Here is a 22,224-nt window from a genome sequence, read left to right as displayed (position 1 = left end):
TTCTTTTCTTTTCGTATTCTGGGTCATTCCATGCCAAGTGTCCCAGGCTTGGAAGCTCGACCATTGTAGACGTTTCTGGTTAAGTGGAGCATTCTTGACAAAAGAAGTCTTTCTCCCTCATGATCTGAAATTTTGTTCACTTATGTAAAAGTGTGAACAAAAATTGTATAAAATGTCTCTGTAGAGAGCCTGAAAAGCTCTGCCTGTGTATCTAGAGAGGCTTTGCTTAGATGCGTGTTTATTATGATGACTTAAACATTTATTTCTTGCACTGCTTGTTACATATCCCCAAAAGCAAAAGAAATCTTTTGTGTTAATTTTTTTTAGAAGACTTGGTCTCTCCCTGAACATCACAAAACCTTTTTATGATTGGCTGTAAGTCATACTTCTTTTTATTCAAATGCTCACAGGCACAATGGGTATAAAGTTTTCACAAAAGAAAGGGCGTGTCCTTCATTACCATAACTACAGTGAACTAGAATGCCGTACACTTTGCCATAACTATAACCATCGCTACAGTGTTAGTCCAAGAGTGCCAATTATGCCAATGAGATAGCACTGTTGGCACTGACCGAGCGTTGCCTAATGCAGGTTTATCAGTAGGCCTGCATTAGGCAACATGCAGTGAAGGCCAATGCTGCCAGCTTAATTATTGGTATAGCCTATGATAAACTCGTATGCAAGACCGAAATGCAGAAAGAATATCTTTTTCAAGAGTACATTTCTCTCATATGATTATGTGCCTAAAGGACATCTACGATCAAAATGAATGTTAGCTGAATTGACATACACTTTTGATTAGGTGGCGAACTTCTTTCAAATTCTCGTGGAGATGGAAGGTTTTCCCCTGTATGGTGTTTTCTTTTTGTGTACTGCTTGTTATCCTGTCATTGTTTATAACCATCTCTTGATCATAATTTTGTAAATGTAGTTCCTGTACATACACCATTACACTGATTGTTATAAATACCATACGTAAAAAATAGCGCTGTTTAATGGCTGCGCGATTACGTATTCCGTACTGTATTGTGATAATTGTATAACTTTGATTCCACGTCCGTATTTCTTCTTTCATTTTAATTTAACGATTGTTCTGTGTGTGGAGCTTTTCTTATCCGCAAGTTGGTTTGCAATTCACTAAAAAAGTTGTGTGCAAATGCAAGGTTCAACGATATTTCGAGATATTTCCCAAATTGTGGGATGAAATACATGAGCGTTCCAGTTGCTTTTGTGCTCCAATGTATAAAACAGCTTTATGGTAAAAAAGTAAGTGGAACAATGCATCTTCACAGCGAGTTTGATGGCACATATCTCTAAACTTGTGGCATTCTGGAAATTAATTCCAAGTGGATACGCCTGACAAGCTCACCGGCTACAATTCGTAAATTAAAATATGTGTCGTAAAGTCATTAACTAAGAAGTTAATTAGCGATTTTTTTAATTTGTTAAATATGTGCTTCGACTTTTCGTGTTACTAATGTCTGCCGCATCGAATAACCCAGCTAAGTGATAAGAATTATGCTACCTGCCACAGACAATTTCTAAAAATTCCGTAAAACTTAAAAATTAACACCCTGCATACCGGGTGATTCTACAAGGACTCTTATTTCAGGGGACGCTCAGTAAAATCCTCGCAAAAGTTAAGCTAAACAACAACCGTTCAATTGAGTTTACTGGTTATTCACATCATATATAAGATAAAGAACGCGGGAATACCCGCTGCATGCAACTTACCGTAGGAGCGTAACGCAGTACGCAGCGCCGTGGCTGCGTAACCTCCGGCTCACAAAAAGATAAATGTACTTATAAACGTCATCGCACTCTGGAAGGGAGCCCTGCGTGAAGTTGAACAGAATCTGAGCGCAGCACGCTGAAGGTGGTTCGCTCGTCGATGTTTCGCAGTTTCGCGCGCGATAAGAATAGCGCCAATAGCACCTCTTCCTCCACGCGATCACTTTCTCTCTCTCTTTCCATATAGTGCAAGTGGGTGCTCACAGCGACAGCTCGCTTGCTTGTCGATCTTTCGCGCGTTGCAGATAGCGCCTGTTCCTCTCCACAATCACTGCATTTCTATCTCGATAGAAAGAAACTCTATTTAGATAGAAAAAGCGAGTACTTGTGACTTCCGAGATCCGTGGTAGGAAGGAAGAAGGGATAGGTGCAAGAGTTTCCACTGCTGTTTTCGGAGGCTGTGCTGCTTCTCCGAGTTTTACGTTAACAAATACCGTATTTGCAACAATATAATGGGAGCTGTTTTACGGAATTTCCTCCCCTAATAACGCGCTTCGCGTTATAATTTGGTTTCGGGACACGAATATAATGTGTTCATTTTATTTAATTTTATCCTATGCTTCAAATTGTAGCGAGTTAAACCACATCGATTGACACGCTTGTTTTCCAGCACCTTTTCTTTTTCTTCTTGTTCTGCCTCATGGTTGTTGTGAATAATATGCGGCAACTTCGCGTTTTGCTTTATATATATAGTCAGAGACCGCGGTCTCCGCCACGAAGATCCGGAACATCATGTTGTACATGTATTCCACATGTTTTGAAGAGACGCACTGATTGCCACTTGCAGGGTGTAAAAGGTGCAGATCCCTGATGCCTCCGAGAAAAATGAGAGCTGAAACATCGTGTTGGTGTCGAGCAAGACTTGGCAATCTGTGTTTCTTTTGCTGCATTTTGACTCGTGTAAATACCTTCTTAAATAGTCAATTAGTTTTGTTCCGGAAGCGAAAAGACGCACGTATTTTGTCGTTGCTTCGCCATGAAAAGTGGCTTTTATTCGACAGTTACGCCATTCAACAGTCGGCATTACAGCCGAACCCGCACAGTAGAGGGCTTAATTTGTGTGCAAGGATCGAGATTATAAGTGAACAGCAAGATTTTGTTGTGCTAGTCCGTGGACGAAAGTATATATTTTGACCGCAAAGTGCCTTCCTGGCGCGTCGGCAGAACATTTCCATACAGAGCGAGAAGATGACGCTATATTTCAGGCCCCTGCAGGGCCGCCTCTCGCGATGGTAGAACTGTCGATCTCCTCACCCTATTTGATATTATTGAGTCCACGCGTTGCAAATGGGGCTTGCGACAGCATCTCATATACAGGTTTTATTTACAAATGTATATGTCAACCATAGCTTCTGGAGAGACAGAGCTCCAAAAGACCGCTCTCTCTCCTTTACAAGAAACAAACAACTTTTATATGATACGATTCCCAAAGAATCACACTTGCCCGCTGCTCACTACTGCAGGGCCGTACACGTCACAAGCGGATTTGCAAGCGCGCTGCTGTTACATATGAACCAGTGGTTACAACAAAGTCCGCGAACGAGTTTCCTGTCGGCTGCCCGGCCTCTCGAGCCTCGCCACTCGGCTTCTGTCAGTGCCGGTGTGCGCGGTCGGGTGGTTTAAACTCCCCAGCACTCGATCCACAAGCGAGCTACGAATAAATTTTACTTAGTTCCTCGGCTGTATGAATGTAAATAGTTCTCTTCCTTACGTAACGTATATCATCTCTTCCTGTACCTTCGCGCTTATATTGGGGGCGAGCTCCACCACTGGAAAAGCTGGCGCCTCCGTCAGCGTGACGGGGTATGAGGGATCACGTGGACACAGCGGCCGCGTCGGCTGCTCGGAAGCGCCGAAGCGAGCTGAAAACGAAAGACCCACATGCGCTGCGGTTCTGAATAAGTGGGAGGTTTTCTCTCTTCGGGTGTGCACTTGACAACACTCCCAAACCTTTATAATAGGTACTGGCTGCCTTTGAAGGCATCCGACATGGTAGGCTACTGCTCGATGCCGCAGTGCCGGACGTACACAACGGAGCCGGATGTCAGCCTTCATATGTCAGCCCGCAGGACAACAAGCTGCGTGAAGTTTACGATACTTAGAACTGACAAGCAGCCGTCGGCTACAACTCGGGCGTGCAGCAAGCACTTGCGCGAGTCATATTTCTGGTCCAGCGTCGCGGTTGCGATGTTCGGTGAGCAGCAGAAAGCGCGCACTGAGAAGCTCGCCCGCGCGCTCAGCCCTGTTGATGTCATGAAGCTTTGGGCAATGAACTTATTGATTCTAGATAATGGCAAGTTCATTGCAATGAAAAGGCAACGGTAAAAAGCACATTGAAATAAAAGGCACGGCATATTCTCATGCTTGTGTAGCACCAACCAATGAAGTGTACTGGATTAAGAAAAAGAAGCAGCGGGTAATTGCTTGTTGAGAGGACCGATAAATATACAGTGCGACACAACTTGAGAAGTAACTATACCGAAACGTCCGATGCTTTAGAAAAAAAAAAGACGATTGAATCGTCGAGACGGGACATCACAAGTCGCCGTCATAAGCGTCGAAGTCCCTGTTATAACGAAATTATTTTTGAACAGCTCTGACAGTATCCACGCAACAATGGTTGCTTGTGTACTGTCAAATGCTCATATGCTGCGGCCTAAAGCTCACGGCACGGTGCGAAAGTGAAACATTGTGCGCGGACATGCATGCATGCACCGCGAACCCGTGTGATGGCTGCATGGAGGCTTCATTTTGTTAAGCTCCATTTGGTTATTCAGACAGCCCACTTTAAGAAGATATTTCACATAGTTCGCTCTTTGCGATTGCCGACCTTTCACGCAAGAAACCGGTTCGGGTGACTCCATCACGGCGGCCACCCGCACTGGGCGATCACTGTACCCATTCGGTAAAGAGATAGTGTCTGTAAGCCATTGTGTATTTCTGTTTGTCCAAGATTATTATTTTTACAGTAAGTAAAAGGCTTCATTCGTTTCGAGAGTAACAGTAATGTCCGGGATCGCTCCCGCGCGCTGTTTTTATTGAGCGCCGCGTTATCCCTCATACTACGCAAGCCAAGCGCTTCCGACAGATAGCGACTCCGTAAGTCCTCGCCCCCAATAGCCATTGTATGATAGTGACTTATAAAGTGGCTTACATAGTCCTTGTATCCTGACCAAATAAATAAATGAATATATTTATATGTCTGAAAAAAAAAACAGAGAGAGAGAGAAAGCTTGCTACATAAGACCTGAAAATATAATGTCGCCTCACAGGCGCCTACAAAGCACGCCGATGTGTGAATGGAATGTTGGTGAATTTTATTTAACGAATTTCTTGATTTACTTTTAGTTTTATACAACACTGAGCATGTGCCACTGGGTGTGCGTCCGTTCTTGGCCGACCCGAAATAGGCATATCCCACTACGATTCTACCATATAACATATAATGTTGGTTCAGAGACTTCCCAGGGAGCTCCAGAGGGCATTGCGCACATGCCACTCGATGAAAAGGTCCAAACGAGTTTCTCGCGTCGGCTCAATTCCTTATATAAATATATATATACACACGCACACACACACATGCTCTGAGCCACTCCCCGACGAGCGCGCAAGGAAACAGAAGCAGCAGCGCAAAAGTCGAAACCTTGCTAGATAAATTATCGGATAAAGATAGCTTTTTAGTCCGTACGTCTGACTGACCCGCGGGCACAGCAGTCAGTGACGGTGCGTCGAAGCAGCGGTAAATGTCGTAGAGCTAAACCTGGCAGAAACAGAAAAGGCTGCCGAAACGAAAACCAGAATTCGCTTGTGAAAACAGCGTATCCTTAAAAAAAAGAAAAAGAAAAACTGCGTATTCTTGCTTTTCTTGGCTCGTCATCGTCGCGCTCAGAGCGAATTGATACCCAGAAATCAGCGGCATGAATGGTACGACACTGCTGATCGACAAAGCGGACGGAAAGCTTCGCACGATCAACAGTTGAAACCGCGCAGAAAAATACGCGCGCCGGGCATGCCGCTGATGCCGCCGCGTCGTCCAATCAGAAGCTACTATAGCTAACGGCGCGCCCCACAATTCCCTGCGATTGCTCGTTTTGGCGCTCAGTAGTTCCTATATGCTCCTTACGCTAAGGTCATACGTGCGCGGCCGTCCGTTGCGCTTCTACGAGTACGCGCACTTCCCGAGCTCCGCGGTTCCCGCCAGCTTACGAACTTTGACGTCCGGCAGTAGTACCTTTCGAGATGGCGGGGGTAGTGTGTTTAGCCATCTTGGAAACAGGCGAGCGTAAAAAGCTCGTGCTGCCGACAGGAGCCCATTCAGAACTTCTGGCGGCTTTGGCGCCATTTGTGCCCGTCAACGAGAACACACTGGTGAGTACCTTGAATACCTTGACAGCTTTGCATTTGGGTTGGATGGTTAATAGTGTCACTTCCGTGAGTAGTCATGCATAGTTGGAAAATTACAAGCAGCGCGGACAGCTACAGAGGGACTCATGACAAGAGAAGCGCTTTTTGTATCCCTTTCTCTATGCATGTGCGCGCGCTTTTTCTCGCTGCTTGTAACTTCCCAAGCATGAATGCATGCCAACTAGCAACTTCGGGTACTTTTGTTACAACTATTATGGACTGAAAAAACGAAGGCTCCCGTACTTTCGATTTGTGTTTTTGTCTTAGTCTCTTTTTCGCGCTACAAGATACTTGTGACAATCGCTGCATTGACCCACTAGTTGAAACAAAGAACATGCATATCCTTCGCGTTGTGAGATTTGTCCGCACGTGGTATATTTACATGCGTGAGAGTAATTTTCGGAACGTGACAAAAATTTAATACTACCAAGAATCGGCACGTGCTTCAGCGCCATACAGGGTGTTTCACCTAATTTGAACCATGCACATGCTTGGTAGCTGGACAGAACCAAGGTAAAGTTGTTTGCCGTCGCTTGGAGATATTTTATGCATTCCGACTAATTAGATAATTGATCTTAATAAACTTCCCAGTTATGATCATATGAATGGTGTAAGTGAGAAAATTGTAGAGCAACACGAATAACTCCCGATACAGCTTTCTGTTGCTCAATACGCGGTATATAAAAGTGCTTTTCCTAGTGTAAAAGATGCCCGCGAATACACGCAAAGTGCATCAAGCGGCCTGTCGCGCGGAAATTTTGCGTGCATTCGTGGGATTCTTTTACGTTCAGAAAAACATCTAAAGCTGCATCGGGAGTTTTTCATGTTGCACTACAATTTTTTTATTTAGACCTTTCATCTAATTATAATAATTGATAAGTTTATTAAGACATCATCTAATTATGCAGACGCAAAAAATAATCTCAGTATCTCTCAGCTATGTGGCATTTGCATACTCGAATTTTGCTCAAGCTACGTGAAACCGCATATTTATATATATATATATATATATATATATATATATATATATATATATATATATATATATATATATGTATATATATATATATATATATATATATATATATATGCGCGCGCGAGAAGAAAGGAAACCGAAGGGCCCAAATTTTAGTAGTCATATCATAAGCCAAGTCATAAGACAGCATAGGAGAAATTACTTGCACTTATTGAGTCAAATAAATGATAAATTAATGAAAATAAGAATGGATGAGAACACAACTATGCATAGTTGTTCCTATATATATCTTTGTTGGCTTCTTATGAAATGGCTAATAAAAATTGGGCCCCTAGGTTTGCTTTCTTCCTGTTCACATATAATTGCCACTTCAACACTCTGTATTTTCTGTGCCGCCTACTTTGCCAAGGTGCTCTCCTGAGGCCTCTGGTGCATGACACATCACCGCACTAAAGTAAATATTAATAGCATGCAACATGATGTGACACCATTTGCATGCCCTTATTCATTCCCGATCAATAAAGCACGTGGCACTCAGATGCATGTTGTAATTAGCCACCCTGTTTGTAGTTCTTGGATAATTTGGGTGTAGCTATTACATGGATAAAAATATCTATAGGAAACTGCATCATCAGCTCGGGGAAAAAGTCTTAAGAGGTTGGAATGTAACAACGGCCGCCATTGGAATGTGAACCTGGCAACGTTAAACGCTAAAACGTTATCTAGTGAGGCGAGTCTAGCAGTGCTATTGGAGGAATTAGAGGGCAGTAAATGGGATATAATAGGGCTCAGTGAAGTTAGGAGGCCCACAGAAGCATATACAGTGCTAAAAAGCGGGCACGTCCTGTGCTACCGGGGCTTAGCGGAGAGAAGAGAACTAGGAGTCGGATTCCTGATTAATAAGAATATAGCTGGTAACATACAGGAATTCTATAGCATTAACGAGAGGGTGGCAGGTCTTGTTGTAAAACTTAATAAGAGGTACAAAATGAAGATTGTACAGGTTTACGCCCCTACATCCAGTCATGATGACCAGGAAGTCGAAAGCATCTATGAAGATGTGGAATCGGCGATGGGTAGAGTGAAAACTAAATACACTATACTAATGGGCGACTTTAATGCCAAGGTAGGCAAGACGCAGGCTGGAGACAAGGCAGTGGGGGAATATGGCATAGGCACTAGGAATATCAGGGGGGAGTTATTAGTAGAGTTTGCGGAACAGAATAATATGAGGATAATGAATACCTTCTTCCGCAAGCGGGATAGCCGAAAGTGGACGTGGAGGAGCCCGAACGGCGAGACTAGAAATTAAATAGACTTCATACTCTGCGCTAACCCTGGCATCATACAAGATGTGGACGTGCTCGGCAAGGTGTGCTGCAGTGACCACAGGATGGTAAGAACTCGAATCAGCCTAGACCTGAGGAGGGAACGGAAGAAACTGGTACATAAGAAGCCGAATAATGAGTTAGCGGTAAGAGGGAAAATAGAGGAATTCCAGATCAAGCTACAGAACAGGTATTCGGCTTTAACTTAGGAAGAGAACCTTAGTGTTGAACCAATGAACGACAATCTTGTGGGCATCATTAAGGAGTGTGCAATGGAAGTCGGTGGTAACTCAGTTAGGCAGGATACCAGCAAACTATCGCAGGAGACGAAAGATCTGATCAAGAAACGCCAATGTATGACAGCATCTAACCCTACGGCTAGAATAGAACTGGCAGAACTTTCGAAGTTAATCAACAAGCGTAAGACAGCTGACATAAGGAAGTATAATATGGATAGAATTGAACATGCTCTCAGGAACGGAGGAAGCCTAAAAACAGTGAAGAAGAAACTAGGAATTGGCAAGAATCAGATGTATGCGTTAAGAGACAAAGCCGGCAATATCATTACTAATATGGATGAGATAGTTCAAGTGGCTGAGGAGTTCTATAGAGATTTATACAGTACCAGTGGCAACCACGACAATAATGGAAGAGAAAATAGTCTAGACGAATTCGAAATCCCAAAGGTAACGCCGGAAGAAGTAAAGAAAGCCTTGGGAGATATGCAAAGGGGGAAGGCAGCTGGGGAGGATCAGGTAACAGCAGATTTGTTGAAGGATGGTGGACAGATTGTTCTAGAGAAATTGGCCACCCTGTATATACGCAATGCCTCATGACCTCGAGCGTACCGGAATCTTGGAAGAACGCTAACATAATCCTAATCCATAAGAAAGGGGACGCCAAAGACTTGAAAAATTATAGACCGATCAGCTTACTGTCCGTTGCGTACAAACTATTTACTAAGGTAATTGCAAATAGAATCGGGAGCACCTTAGACTTCTGTTAAGCAAAGGACTAGGCAGGATTCCGTAAAGGCTACTGAACAATAGAACATATTCACACTATCAATCAGGTGATAGAGAAATGTGCGGAATATAACCAACCCTTATATATAGCTTTCATTCATTACGTGAAAGCGTTTGATTCTGTTGAAACCTCAGCAGTCATGGAGGCATTACGGAATCGGGGTGTAGACGAGCTGTAAGTAAAGATACTGAAAGATATCTATAGCGGCTCCACAGCCACCATAGTCCTCCATAAAGCAAGCAACAAAATCCCAATAAAGAAAGGCGTCAGGCAGGGAGGTACGATATCTCCAATGCTATTCACAGCGTGTATACAGGAGGTATTCAGAGACCTGGATTGGGAAGAATTAGGGATAAAAGTTAATGAAGAATACCTTAGTAACTTGCGATTCGCTGATGATATTGCCTTGCTTAGTAACTCAGGGGACCAATTGCAATGCATGCTCACTGACCTGGAGAGGCAAAGCAGAAGAGTGGGTCTAAAAATTAATCTGTAGAAAACTAAAGTAATGCTTAACAGTCTCGGAAGAGAACAGCAATTTACAATAGGCAGCGAGGCACTGGAAGTCGTAAGGGAATACATCTACTTGGGGCAGGTAGTGACGGCGGATCCGGATCATGAGACGGAAATAATCAGAAGAATAAGAATGGGCTGGGGTGTGTTTGGCAGCCATTCTCAGATCATGAACAGCAGGTTGCCATTATCCCTCAAGAGAAAAGTATATAATAGCTGTGTCTTACCAGTACTCACCTACAGGGCAGAAACCTGGAGGCTTACGCAAAGGGTTCTACTCAAATTGAGGATGACGCAACGAGCTATGGAAAGAAAAATGATAGGTGTAACGTTAAGGGATAAGAAAAGAGCAGATTGGGTGAGGGAACAAACGCGAGTTAATGACATCTTAGTTGAAATCAAGAAAAAGAAATGGGCATGGGCAGGACATGTAATGAGGAGGGAAGATAACCGATGGTCATTAAGGGTTACGGACTGGATCCCAAGGGAAGGGAAGCGTAGCAGGGGGCGGCAGAAAGTTAGGTGGGCGGATGAGATTAAGAAGTTTGCAGGCACGGCATGGCCACAATTAGTACATGACCGGGGTTGTTGGAGAAGTATTGGAGAGGCCTCTGCCCTGCAGTGGGTGTAACCAAGCTGCTGCTGATGATGATGTAACAACATGAGTCTACACCATGTGTAATATGTTTCTATTCTTGCTCTTTTGGGCTGTGAGCAGGCTGCACTGATAGGCATTGGAAGAGCTGTAATAGTATGTGTGCACCCAAGAAACACTGATATTTATAATTAAAATGCTTTGTTCAGCTCCAAATCCACGACGACGATCTGGATGACTTCATTGACCTGGAGGCAGATGCCATAATTCCCACCAAGGCGAAGATAAAGGTGGCAAGAAAAACAGTGCCTCATACAGATGTGAGTGTATTCTTCTGAAATAGAAGTCAAGCAGCCACCAGGGGATTGTCTTTAGAGCATGCTTGTGTTTAATTGTTTGTCTCCTCAGTGTGGTAAAAATGGAAAAATTTGACACAGTTAAAAGTGCAGCCTAAATTTCATACGGTGTATGGCGTTGCTTGTGGAAGAGTTCAGGCAGCACATGTCGAAAAGCTGTCGATCCAATTCACCCATTTCCTATGACCCGGTAAGGAGACAAGTTAAAGGGCCCTTCATCAGGTTAGGGCAATGCAAACACACAAGCCTGGTGTGTAGAACACACACTTATTGTGTTTGTGAAGTATCAAACCACTGCATGCTGCAAAATACAGCTGAAATCTGAATTTGAAGCTTGTGCGCCCTTCCTTTCAAGGGAGTCCCACATTTAGCCAGAGTATGAAAATCAGAGGCACTGCCTGCAATGTTGCAGACTATGACACGTGAGTTTGGTAAATCATTTTATGCAGAACCTGCGAAAAATATAATTGTAAGTGCGGCGCACTGCGAAAATGGAAGAGAAAAAATAATAAAGGACGCAATACTTGTAATGGAAACATGACATCTCCTTGATTTAGTTGTCAGAGGAGATGGAGAAGGAAGGTACATTTGGTAGAGGCATTCAAATTCAAGGGAGTCAGGATGTGGAGCTGTTAATTTTCAATCCGCACCCGATGAATCCGCACCTGATGAATCTGCACCTGATGCAGGTGCAGATTCAGGCTTAGGTATCAGGTTCAAGTAATCCATAGTTCGTTCCTCTTACCTATGCTACATAGAATTTGGCTGACTCTGCAGACTTGCTAGCTTGTCATGCTGCTTGGTATTAGTAGTGTTTGCTATTATGCTGGAATTAGCTGGTGCATCTTACATTTAAAAGGGAAAATATTCTTTTAAGCCAAGTCAGGTTTTCAAGCAATTTCAAGTACCTTGCTGCGACAGGTCACGTTTAACTATAATTTCGAAGGGCTGTAATTATTGCCATCACCACAAATGGCCGTGTTGCAATATGCTTGAATTTATTAATTGAAAGCACAGCTTAGTGAAGTGACATTGATTCTTTCATTGAGGACCTCTGTTAATGTACAAATCGGAAACTGTTGCTGCAGGAAAGCATGGTTGCTGTGCAGTGCACAAGCCCGGACACCAGCTTCTCAAGTGCGTCCGACAATGCTGGCCCCACTAATGAGGTTCTTGGTCTCAGGTAAGAGCTGGTACTTCATAGAAAAGGCACAGAAAGGCCCTTTGTCATTCACTGCAGCTAAAAGCAGTTACTATTTTGTGAACTTAACAATAACAATCCTTTTCAGCGATGGCTCCTCCATCGTGGAGGTGCATGTGCCACTTCAAAAGCAGTTTGACTATTTGGACTTTAAATTGCCATCATTCGGCCCATACGAAGAGGTCCTACAGCGGAAAGAGCCCGTGGGGGGACCGGTGAGGCGAGCAATCATCAACCGCCTTTTTCAAGCTTGTTTCGAGATAGTATGGTAAGCAGTGCTTTTGCATTAACCTAATGTATGGTCCCATGTTATGTCGACATGCATAGAATTTGGCCTCCAGTCCCACCTGTTAAGGACCGCAGTGATAGCAATCACGCTGGTCCCTAATGTTGATGACTGGTGGACTTTCTGTATTGTAGAATTCGTAGTTCGAAGCACCTGGTGCCAAATAATTTTTTTATAGGTCTTATTGTTATCCGTCTGGAGTGACTGAATTTGGCAATAAACCAGTTATACCACTAAATAAAAAAATAATTTCACTAGGTTAATGCTGATATAAAGCACAGCTATTTCTGGTGGTAAACCATCTGTGGTAAGCCTCTCACAGTGCTGCTAAGACTTCTGTCATGGTACTGCTGCCTTCTTTTTTTCATGAAACAAGAGAAAGCAGGCTCCCATCGTAACACTGTCGTTAGGGCATTCACCTTTGGTGTCAAGGCAGGCAGTTTGAATCACAGTACTAATGACGCGCGTCTATTTTTCTTTTTTTTCCGTTTCAACTTTTTTTTTGCTTTTGCACAAGCGGTGTATTACAGCAAAAAACTTAATTTCTCGTGCAGTGTTTTAGTGTTGAATTGAGATATGAGAACTTATGTTTATAAACTGGAACAGCTGTTGATTTTAGTATTGTGTGATATTGCAGACACGTATATACTCTCTATAAGGGAAAGTTCTGACAGCCATAGCTTCCACATTATTTAACCTCGGGATAGTTTTCACACATTTCTCCGCAAGCTTCTAGTGGTTTTGGTTGTACTAACACTTCCCACAGCTTCCTCCAGGTTCTTCTTGCCTTTCTTTAGTTTTAAGATATGTGGTAAACGAAGAATATGATTTTTTTTCATGGTCAAAAAGTAATAAATTTTGTATATGCTGTGCAATAGTAAAAAATATTCAGCTGGTTGTTACTAGATGCGGTGATTTATTAACGGGTTCCCAGCTGCAACAACTAGTGAACCAGGTGGAACTGCTTACTTAGTGCAGGGAATTGGCTAAAAAACCAGTTGAACTGGTAAGCGATCTAAATCTGAGTGCCCAACTGATATTGCAATACGAACCGTCTCAAGGCCCATTGCAAGGTGCAGTAATCGCGTAGCCGAACAAGCTCTAGGCAACTACAGTGAAAATATTCTTTGACATTGCAATGAACACATGGCAGTCCACAGCACTAGTGACTGAGAGGCTGTTGGAACTCAGTGCTATGCTCACAATTTTGTTGTGTACCAGACTATCAGGAAATCGATTGCAAATTTATCTAACCTGAAGGGTGAACTGAAGCACACAGAATGCACCAGGCCAACTATTCAGGAGGGTACAACTGTTTTTAATACTGGGTGCTCCAGCGAACACTTTAAAAAAAATTTTTAGAGGTTGCCTGGGGCACATAGCACAATTCTAGTTCATGAGCTGGCCTACTCAGAGGCGGATATTATTTGCACAAAAAATTGAAATGCATAATCGAATAATTAATATTCACTAATTAACTACTTTCCTAAAAAACATCGTTTTATGTATTCAAGCACAAAAGTACTTAGAACGCCAATGCATTTCTCCACAAATTTCGGGAATCAATATCTCGAAACTGGTGTCATCCTGAGAATTCGTTCCAAGTGAATCCGCCTTGCAAACTCCATGGCTACAATTTGTAAATTGCAATATGGCCCGTAAGGTAACTAGTTAAGAAAACTAAATTAGTGCACTTCTATTACTTAGTCGATAAGGCATTAAAATTTTTTTTGCATGCCCGCCTCTTTGAGTAGACCAGCTCATAAACTAGAATTGTGCTATCTGCCACAGGCAACCTTTAAATATGTTTGCAAGTGTTCACTGAAACACTTTCTATACTGCCTGAAGTAGCATTCCAATAGCAAGAAAAAAGTGCTGAGCCCAGATAAACAGAAACACTTATTCTCAGGCTAGTTGGTTCATAACTGAAAAGCAAAATAACTTCTCAAAAAACCCACACGAGAAGGAACATCTAAAGTGTCACTGATGTGATTACGGATGCCTTTCACTGTGTTAAGAAAACGTGAAAGACATCCGGCGTAGTCATTACAAATGTGCCAGCGTAGCTTCTTTGGTGCTTGCTAATGAAGAAATTTAGTTTCTAGATTTATACTTGGGTGGCTGTTGTGTGCATTGCCTAGTCCAAGTGTTGCAATGTGGGTGTAGTTTTTGTAGGTATGTGTTAATGCTACTGCAGGCAGATGCATATTAATGTGGCTATATTGTTGTGAATAAAATAAGCTGGAGGGTGGCACCTTCTTGGTTCCACGTATTCTTACACCACAATGCAATTTCACACATAAGTTCTGCTTCTGCAAGGTGACTTGCAGGCAGAATAGTCTCACTACCTTAATAGGTTATAATGTAAGTGCCAAAGAGTAGCAATTGACTAACAAGCGAGATAGCCCCTTCAGTCACGAATTAGACTAGCATGGATTACTTGTGCAAGTTCATTATTGGTTGCAAGCATTACTAGAAAGAAAAAAAAATTCCGCAATTGCTACAGAAACGTCCCCTGTTACACCACCCGTCAAACACTGTAGTGCCTTCTCCAAAGCGATCTTCGGTAGCGATAGATTTTCCTCAGTACAACGGAGGTACTTGAGGTAAAAAGAACATTCAATTTACCTTAAGCATAATTTTTATGATCTATTCCTTGCCACAACTGCACAGATATGGCAAAAATAAGTCGTGTCTACAAATGTGTACAGTGACTGAGGGGATGCGTTGCATGCCCTTAACAGAGGTGTAGTGCCACTTGCATCCTGCGCTTTTATAAACAGCTTACTGCATTGCCGATGTATGTGTGCATGTGTGTATGTTTAAATGCTTCCATTCATGGATGTAGGAAACTGAAGTTGCGTAGTGTATTTCCTGAGTTCCTTTAAAATGAAACTTTTTGTCTGACATGAATCTTTTTTCTTTTTTTGCTTGGACATAGAGTGGTTTGCAGGTTGGCCTATGTTGAGTCAGGGGCTGATAACCAATTATAATTTATTTCGACCATTTATAATATACCTAAGAAATAATTATTGCGTTAATTGGCTTTTTGAAGATTCTTTACAACTTTAGTGCTTTCCTGAGATGTTTTCATACTGTACTGATAATACAAACATATTGATACATCTCTTCTGAATAGGTACCCTTCTAAGGAGCTTTACTGCACTGCTGTGGAACAACTGATTCAAAAATATCCGCACTTGCGTGACAATGTAAAGAAAGGTAGTGGCATGGTGAGTAAAACTTTTGCCATCTTTTCCTTCCCATTTTAGTACATAAGTGCCACATTGAGGTCTTATGCAGTTGTTCTGACAGCTGGATTGATGTGGTGTGGCAGAGCTCATTGCAGGGTCTTATAATCAGGCAAGGACAACAAGAAGGAAGATGCGCAGTTTATTAAATGCAATGTTGAGATGAGGATGGGCATTAATGATTTAGCGTTTATGAAACTAGGAAGCCTAATTCAGAAACCTTGAATAGTGTGTAACTTCACTCAGGCACCTCAAATAGCCGAGTCTTTCTATGTAATATGCAACAAGCTCAGATTATATCCAGGAAATGGATAGAATATGTCAAAATCTGGGAAACTCGTGCTACAAAGTTCAAATCTCTGGTGGTGTGCTGGTACCATACATCGCTAAAAGCTTCATGGTGTTCTCAGCGTTATGTATCCTGTGTGCACTTACACAAGTAAAAGAAGGAAGATCCAACAGAATGAAATGGTAGAAACAGAACTAGTATAGAACGACAGAAAGCTGAGCTAGTTGGTAAGGATTCATTATGCAAAAAAAAGTGAGGCATGTTGTTCAGTTCTCTTGTGTCCTGTCTGCACGCCTTACTTTTTTTGCATAACAGAACTAGTACTTGAAATTTTTTTTTCATGCACAGTAACATTATTTGTTTTGAAACCATACCGGGTGTTTTAGCAAACACTCAAAATTTTAATGGTTGCCTGTGGCATATAGCACAATTGTAGTTCATGAGCCGGTCTGTTTAAAGAGGCGGATATTACCTGCACAAAAAATTGAAATGCATAATCTACTAATTAAATAATTAATAAGATTTAACTAATTACCTCATGGCCCATATTGCAGTTTACAAATTCTAGCCGTGGAATTCGCAAGGCGTATTCGCTTGGAAAGAATTCTCAGGATGACACCACTTTTGAGATATTGATTTCCGAACTTTGAGGAGAAATGCATTGGCATTCAAGTTACTTTCGTGCTTTAATGCATATAACGATGTTTCATGAGGAGAGTAACTGGAATGCCAATGCATTTCTCCGCAACTTTCGGGAATTAATATCTTGAAACTGGTGTCATACTGTGAATTCGTTCCAGATGGATCCGCCTTGCGAACTCCACTGCTAAATTTGTAAATTGCAATACAGGACACAAGGTAATCAGTTCAAAAATGTCATTAGGGAATGTATGTTAATTAGTCGATTATGCATCTTGTGCACTAGGCGCAAACACACACAAGACACGAGGGAGGAGAGGGGACAGAGCGCCACTTACAACCGTTTTATTTGGAGGCACACCACACACTTAGATATCCGTCTCAGACGCAAGGAACACAATCAGATCAAGATAGATATGAAAGCGAACTGGTTAAATATTTCTTATCGGCCATATATAAAGATTTTGATGGGTCGCTGACACACATGCTTCCTTTCTTTGTGATAAAGAAAGCTTCAATTACTTCCTGAGCTTTTTTATCTTTACTCTTTGCTAGAATACGCGTCCCTGCAAAGCATGGCTCACAAGAGCGTGATGGGCAGGACTTAATGTGCTTGGATATGTTTGGCCCTTCTTTATCTTGCTCTACATTTCTTTCATGTTCCCTAATTCGGTCGTTAACGCAGGGCTCAATTAGCCCCTTTTAGGAGCGGCCGCATAAGAGGGAAATTTCGTACACGACACCTTCGGTGCACTTCATGAACGGTCTCCCATGCTTGGTGCCACATCGTTTTTTATCTTCACATATTCTTTCAATACGAGAGCGAAGGCTTCCTAGCTTCTTGGGGGCTGAAAACACAAGTGGTACCCCATGTCTGCTAGCAACCTTCTTTAAATTGTGGGCCATATTGTGTACATAGGGCACCACCACAGGCCTCACCACCTCATCTCGAGGGGGATCTTCCTCAGCTCTCACAGCCGCACTCATTTTTTGTACTAGGCTATAAGCGACTGCCATCACAATCGAATCAGGGAATCCAGCTGGAGACAGCCTAGCCAATTGGTTCTGCCAGCTAAAACTGCATTCTGTGAGGACACGATTTTCCGAGGGCGGATTTCAGGCAAAGTGAAGCAATCCCCCTTTTTATTAACTTCAAATGGGTGGAGTCGCATGTCAGGAGCTCTTTTTTTGCACGAGGTGCATATGCCCAACAAATCTGATCCGTACAAAACTCAACGTTTATATCTTGAAACTGTAGGCAGTTACCCTCAGGCACTTCAACGGTGCATTGCAAGCCATTTCTTTTTCGAAAAGAAAGGAAGTATGTGCATCAGCGATCCGTGAACATCTTTATGTATGGCTGAGAAATATTTAACCAGTTCGCTTCCATATCAATCTTGATCTGATTGCGTTCCTTGCGCCTAAGACGGCTATATAAGTGTGTGGTATGCCTCCGAATAAAGCAGTTGTAAGTGGCGCTCTGTCCCGTCTCCTACCTTGCGTCTTGTGTGTGTTCGCACCTAGTACCCAAGATGGATTGTGACCAACTCGCCCAACAAGATGTCCTTTTAAGTTGATTATGCATTTCGATTTTTTGCGCAAGTAATGTCTGTCTCATTGAATAGACCAGCTCATGAACCAGAATTGTGCTATCTGCCCCAGGAAACCTTTGAAATTTCTTTAAAGTGCTTGCGGAAACAACCTGTATATATACTAGACAGGTAAGGGATGCGAAGAGCAGGCTGGCACCGGAAGGGGCACAACGCCTGCTTACTCTTCAGAAAACAGGAGACAGCAACAGCAATAGAAGATAGGTAGAAGGGGATGGAAGATAAAAGAAAGACTACATATGTCAAAAAATTAGGTAGAACGCACACAATACAGGTCGCACACAGTAGGGCCGGTCACTGCAGGTCACGCCACTAAATATTGTCGAAATAGAAAAAATAGTGCCAGAGTTCCTGTCACCCGGAAACAGAAATAGGCTACAAATATGACCCTAAGGTAGATTCTTTTAAAAAAAGTAAGAGTGGTGCACCTGACTGCGTCGAAACGCACAACCACTGGGGTACAAATATTCGTTGAGTGTCGTACACTGCAGGCCAAGAAGGTGACATTCTCTCACAAGCGACGTGCGCTGTGCAGTGGAAGCAGGACACTACAGTATCAATGGACACGATGGACCAGCCACATGTCCTTGTCATTATAAACGTTCGCACATGTTCACACAGCCAACCCTTAGCTTGAGTAGTAGTGCTCTAGTGCGACAAGGCAAGCCTTGATCGCGAACATGGGGTGGGAACAGTCCATTTGCGACGCGCTAGTCTGGATGCTGCTTGAGTAGGTGTTGACAAATCACCAGACGAGCTTCATCAAGCTTGCACAATATTTCAGGGCAGGCACAGCTGTTATGAGCGCAAGTGAAGCCAGCCGAACAGCCTCATTATTTGTGGCGATCTTTATGTGTGAAGGTATGCGTTGGGCAACGAGAGATATGTCATATGAGACAATTTTGTTGGCAGAGTCATTAATGCTGCGCACAACTGGACAGTCAATCTGACTGTGTTGTAATCTGCTAAGGGCAGCGCGAGTCTGTAAAGGTGGCAATCTTACACTTACACAAGTAAAACAACCAAGATCCAACAGAATGAAATGGTATAAATAGAACAAGTACCTATAAAAAAATTTGTTTGCGATGCACTGTAACAGGTAACAGGCTTTTGTTCCAGGTATGCATACACATTTCTTTAGCCAACTGGAATTCATGTGTGTTTTTATGCACTAAAGTAACGAAAGTTGTCTTTTATGCATCTTTGTTCAAATATACTACAGGAATCGTGGAAAGTTGCCCTCAAGAACAAGTTTAAGAACAACAGAAAGAAGGCAGTGAATGTGTCGTCGGAAATGCAAGCGGTTCGGGCCCAGAGCTACCGCAAAACTCCCAGGGAGCCAGTGGTGGAGGTGGCGAACAAGAAGCTATGCCGCCTCTCTGTTAGTGTTTGTTAATTATTTCTGTTTTGTTTTGCATGCCCCTCTGAAAAATGCAGGTAAAGTGTTGTCAGTGGTGCACATCTTTTGGCTGTTTTTTGTTTCACTGATATTTTTCCTTTAACTATCAAAGTTTCGTCACTGAGGTGCTGGTTTTACATATTGCAGAACAACAATGACCTCATCATTTATGGAGAGACCTTGGAGTCGCGACAAAAACATAACGAGTGGCTGCAGGAACATTTTGCAACTGCTGATCCAGAAGATTTGCGGCCACGTCTTCTTGCAACAGCCAAGGAACGGCACGAGTGCCTTCGGCGAGTCACGTTGTCGGAGGCGCTCCTGCAGTATCCTTTCCTGGCAACAGAACACTCGGTATGCTTATGTTTAACATTTTCATGCCATTCATGCTAATCATAATGGTTCCGTTTTCAGCTGCTGATGGAGTTCAACATATTGTTCAAGAGAACAATACTCGACAGTATTGAGCAAGGCTGCAGCCGTCTGTGCAGCATCATTCTAGACCACGCGGAGCAGGACGAGGTTGTGCGGTTCTCTGCCATGGCTGCTGGTAATTTTATGTGTTTCTATTTTTTATAGATTTTCAGTGTTGACAAAACTGCTACTCCTTTCAGGGATCAACCATTTCTGTATATACATGAGTCACTTTATAATAAAATTTTTTGCATAATTACTTTTCTTCACTTAAGCTAAATGTACCCAGAGCAAGTAACTTCTTTACTATTTCACATGCAAGCTACAACAGGTTTTTTCAAGCTGTAGACGATTAACCAGTATGAGAGAGCATGCCGAGTTTGTAGGAGCCTGCTTAATGTGACTTCATGTGATGATTCTGATTGGTAACTGTCTTCTAAAGATGTAGTTCTGGCACCACACTGAATTTTCTGATTCAAAACTAGAAATCTGCATGAGGTTACTAACATCTGGATTGGATTCTTGAACACTAAGAATGAGCTGTTTTCTTTGTGATATGCTGTCTAAGGTGTGCTTGAGATGGCCAGGAATGTTGACTACACGGCATGGGTACACTTTCCAATGAATATGAAACAGCTTTGCAATAATATAACAGCATTGCAAACAACTGTTGCATTAAAAGTTTATAGCAAAAACTACAACTTGGATAACATTCTTGCATAAGCAGACCGAGATAAAATGAAGACTTGGATGTGGTGCATGCATCTACCTTTTGTCCCTGTGTGCTTGCGCAAGAATATAGAAGTTTGCATGCCAACAAGCCCAGCATGCAGCAGCGCTACAGAAATGGCAAGATGTGTGCCCTGTCCCTTTATAGCCTTATGCATGAAGTAACTATGCCGATACATGCATAGCTCTAGCTAATTTCTTTCTTTACATAAAATGTATGTATAGTTCATAAGTCTTGAGAGTAAAATAGTACTGAAGTGTGTCCCTCACTGTTTGCAGAGGATGGTGTGCTTGGCGTCCTCGACTTCATTGCAGGCCGCTGCAATGAATCGCTTGATGCTATCTTAATAGAGGTAAGTGCTTCAAGACAGAGGAGCTATTAACACATGCAATAGCTGCACTGGAGCACAGTTGTGTTAATCTCCTTTTGGACTGCATGTGGGGCCTGTTTCTACCTATCAACTTTCTGGGGGCCCTGCGCGTCTGCTCTTCCCTCTCTAGATGGGAGCTGCTGACCCTTTTGCTCAAGGGAACCTAAACACTGATTTCATCTGACATCTGTTGCCGAAAACTAATGCTTAGCGAAAATTTAATGACCATGCTTTGTGCAGTCCCAGTGTATTAGCTTTTATTTAAGGTCTTGGTTAGTGTATTTCTGAATTGTGTGCTTTGCGCACATATGCTGTGACTTTCAGTAAGACAAAGTTATTTCCACATCTAAACATGCCCCCTTTTAGGAAAACTTAAATATAACACACACTTTATGAATGAATAAAACAAGGCATTTGCTTTTTTGTAACCATCAAAATTAGGGTCTTGTTATAGAGTGACCTTAGGTTTGTGTAATAAATTTTTTGTTAATTTCTGTTTTGTTCCACAGACAGCTGCGGTCCCACTAACTCCATGCCTCCAGAGGGCATCTGATGGCTCCCTCGCGCTACACATCGATGCGCAGCGACTGTTTGTCACGTCATCACTGCTGGCAGGCCTGGCCTGCCTTTTCGCTTCGTTCTGGGTATTCCATGTGATATACCCAAAGAAGGCCCACAGGATTTTAACATTCATTGAACACTGCTTTCTAGATTTGAGTCACACAAAGCCACGGGTGAAGGCATTGGAGCTAGTAAACTTCTACAAGAACTTTTGCTAGGCAAAAAAATTTTTGGATGGATATCCTCAGAAAAGTCTAAAAATTATTTTGCCTAACAAAAGTACTTCTGGGTTCTGTGGCCGGCAGGTTGCCCAAGCCATGTAGCACAGTGCTTGCTTTAAAAGGGCAAAATTCTTTCAAAATTCATTTGAGCTCTATCAAATCATTCGACAACACCGAAAAAAAAACTCTTACCGTTAGAATTGGCTTGATAAGCCAGATAACTTGCAAAAACGAAAATTGGTGTCACCACCACCACCTTATAAT

General features: G+C 42.6%; 1 protein-coding gene across 1 annotated transcript; it reads left to right on the top strand.

The window, feature by feature from the left end:
* The first annotated feature begins 5,632 nt into the window (after nucleotides 1-5,632).
* On the top strand, nucleotides 5,633-21,957 carry LOC139050294 (uncharacterized). Its single transcript, XM_070526526.1, has 10 exons — nucleotides 5,633-6,159; nucleotides 10,843-10,953; nucleotides 12,078-12,172; nucleotides 12,279-12,458; nucleotides 15,616-15,709; nucleotides 19,488-19,646; nucleotides 19,812-20,018; nucleotides 20,079-20,214; nucleotides 21,087-21,160; nucleotides 21,688-21,957. Exons 1-10 carry the CDS (start codon nucleotides 6,031-6,033, stop codon nucleotides 21,955-21,957), a joined length of 1,455 nt encoding a protein of 484 aa, XP_070382627.1. The 5' UTR covers nucleotides 5,633-6,030.
* The last annotated feature ends 267 nt before the right edge of the window (nucleotides 21,958-22,224 follow it).

The sequence above is a fragment of the Dermacentor albipictus genome, chromosome 10, assembly GCF_038994185.2.
Source record: "Dermacentor albipictus isolate Rhodes 1998 colony chromosome 10, USDA_Dalb.pri_finalv2, whole genome shotgun sequence".
NCBI classification, from domain to species: domain Eukaryota; kingdom Metazoa; phylum Arthropoda; class Arachnida; order Ixodida; family Ixodidae; genus Dermacentor; species Dermacentor albipictus.
Note: the sequence above shows the minus strand (reverse complement) of the source record. Positions and strands in the feature narration are given on the sequence as shown.

Bases quoted from the DNA above. Each gene is read 5' to 3' on its own strand.
- LOC139050294 (XM_070526526.1), top strand. From the start codon at position 6,031: ATGGCGGGGGTAGTGTGTTTAGCCATCTTGGAAACAGGCGAGCGTAAA. The intron at 19,647-19,811 runs GTTAGTGTTTGT...TACATATTGCAG, and splicing joins AGAAGCTATGCCGCCTCTCT to AACAACAATGACCTCATCAT. The intron at 20,215-21,086 runs GTAATTTTATGT...CACTGTTTGCAG, and splicing joins GTTCTCTGCCATGGCTGCTG to AGGATGGTGTGCTTGGCGTC.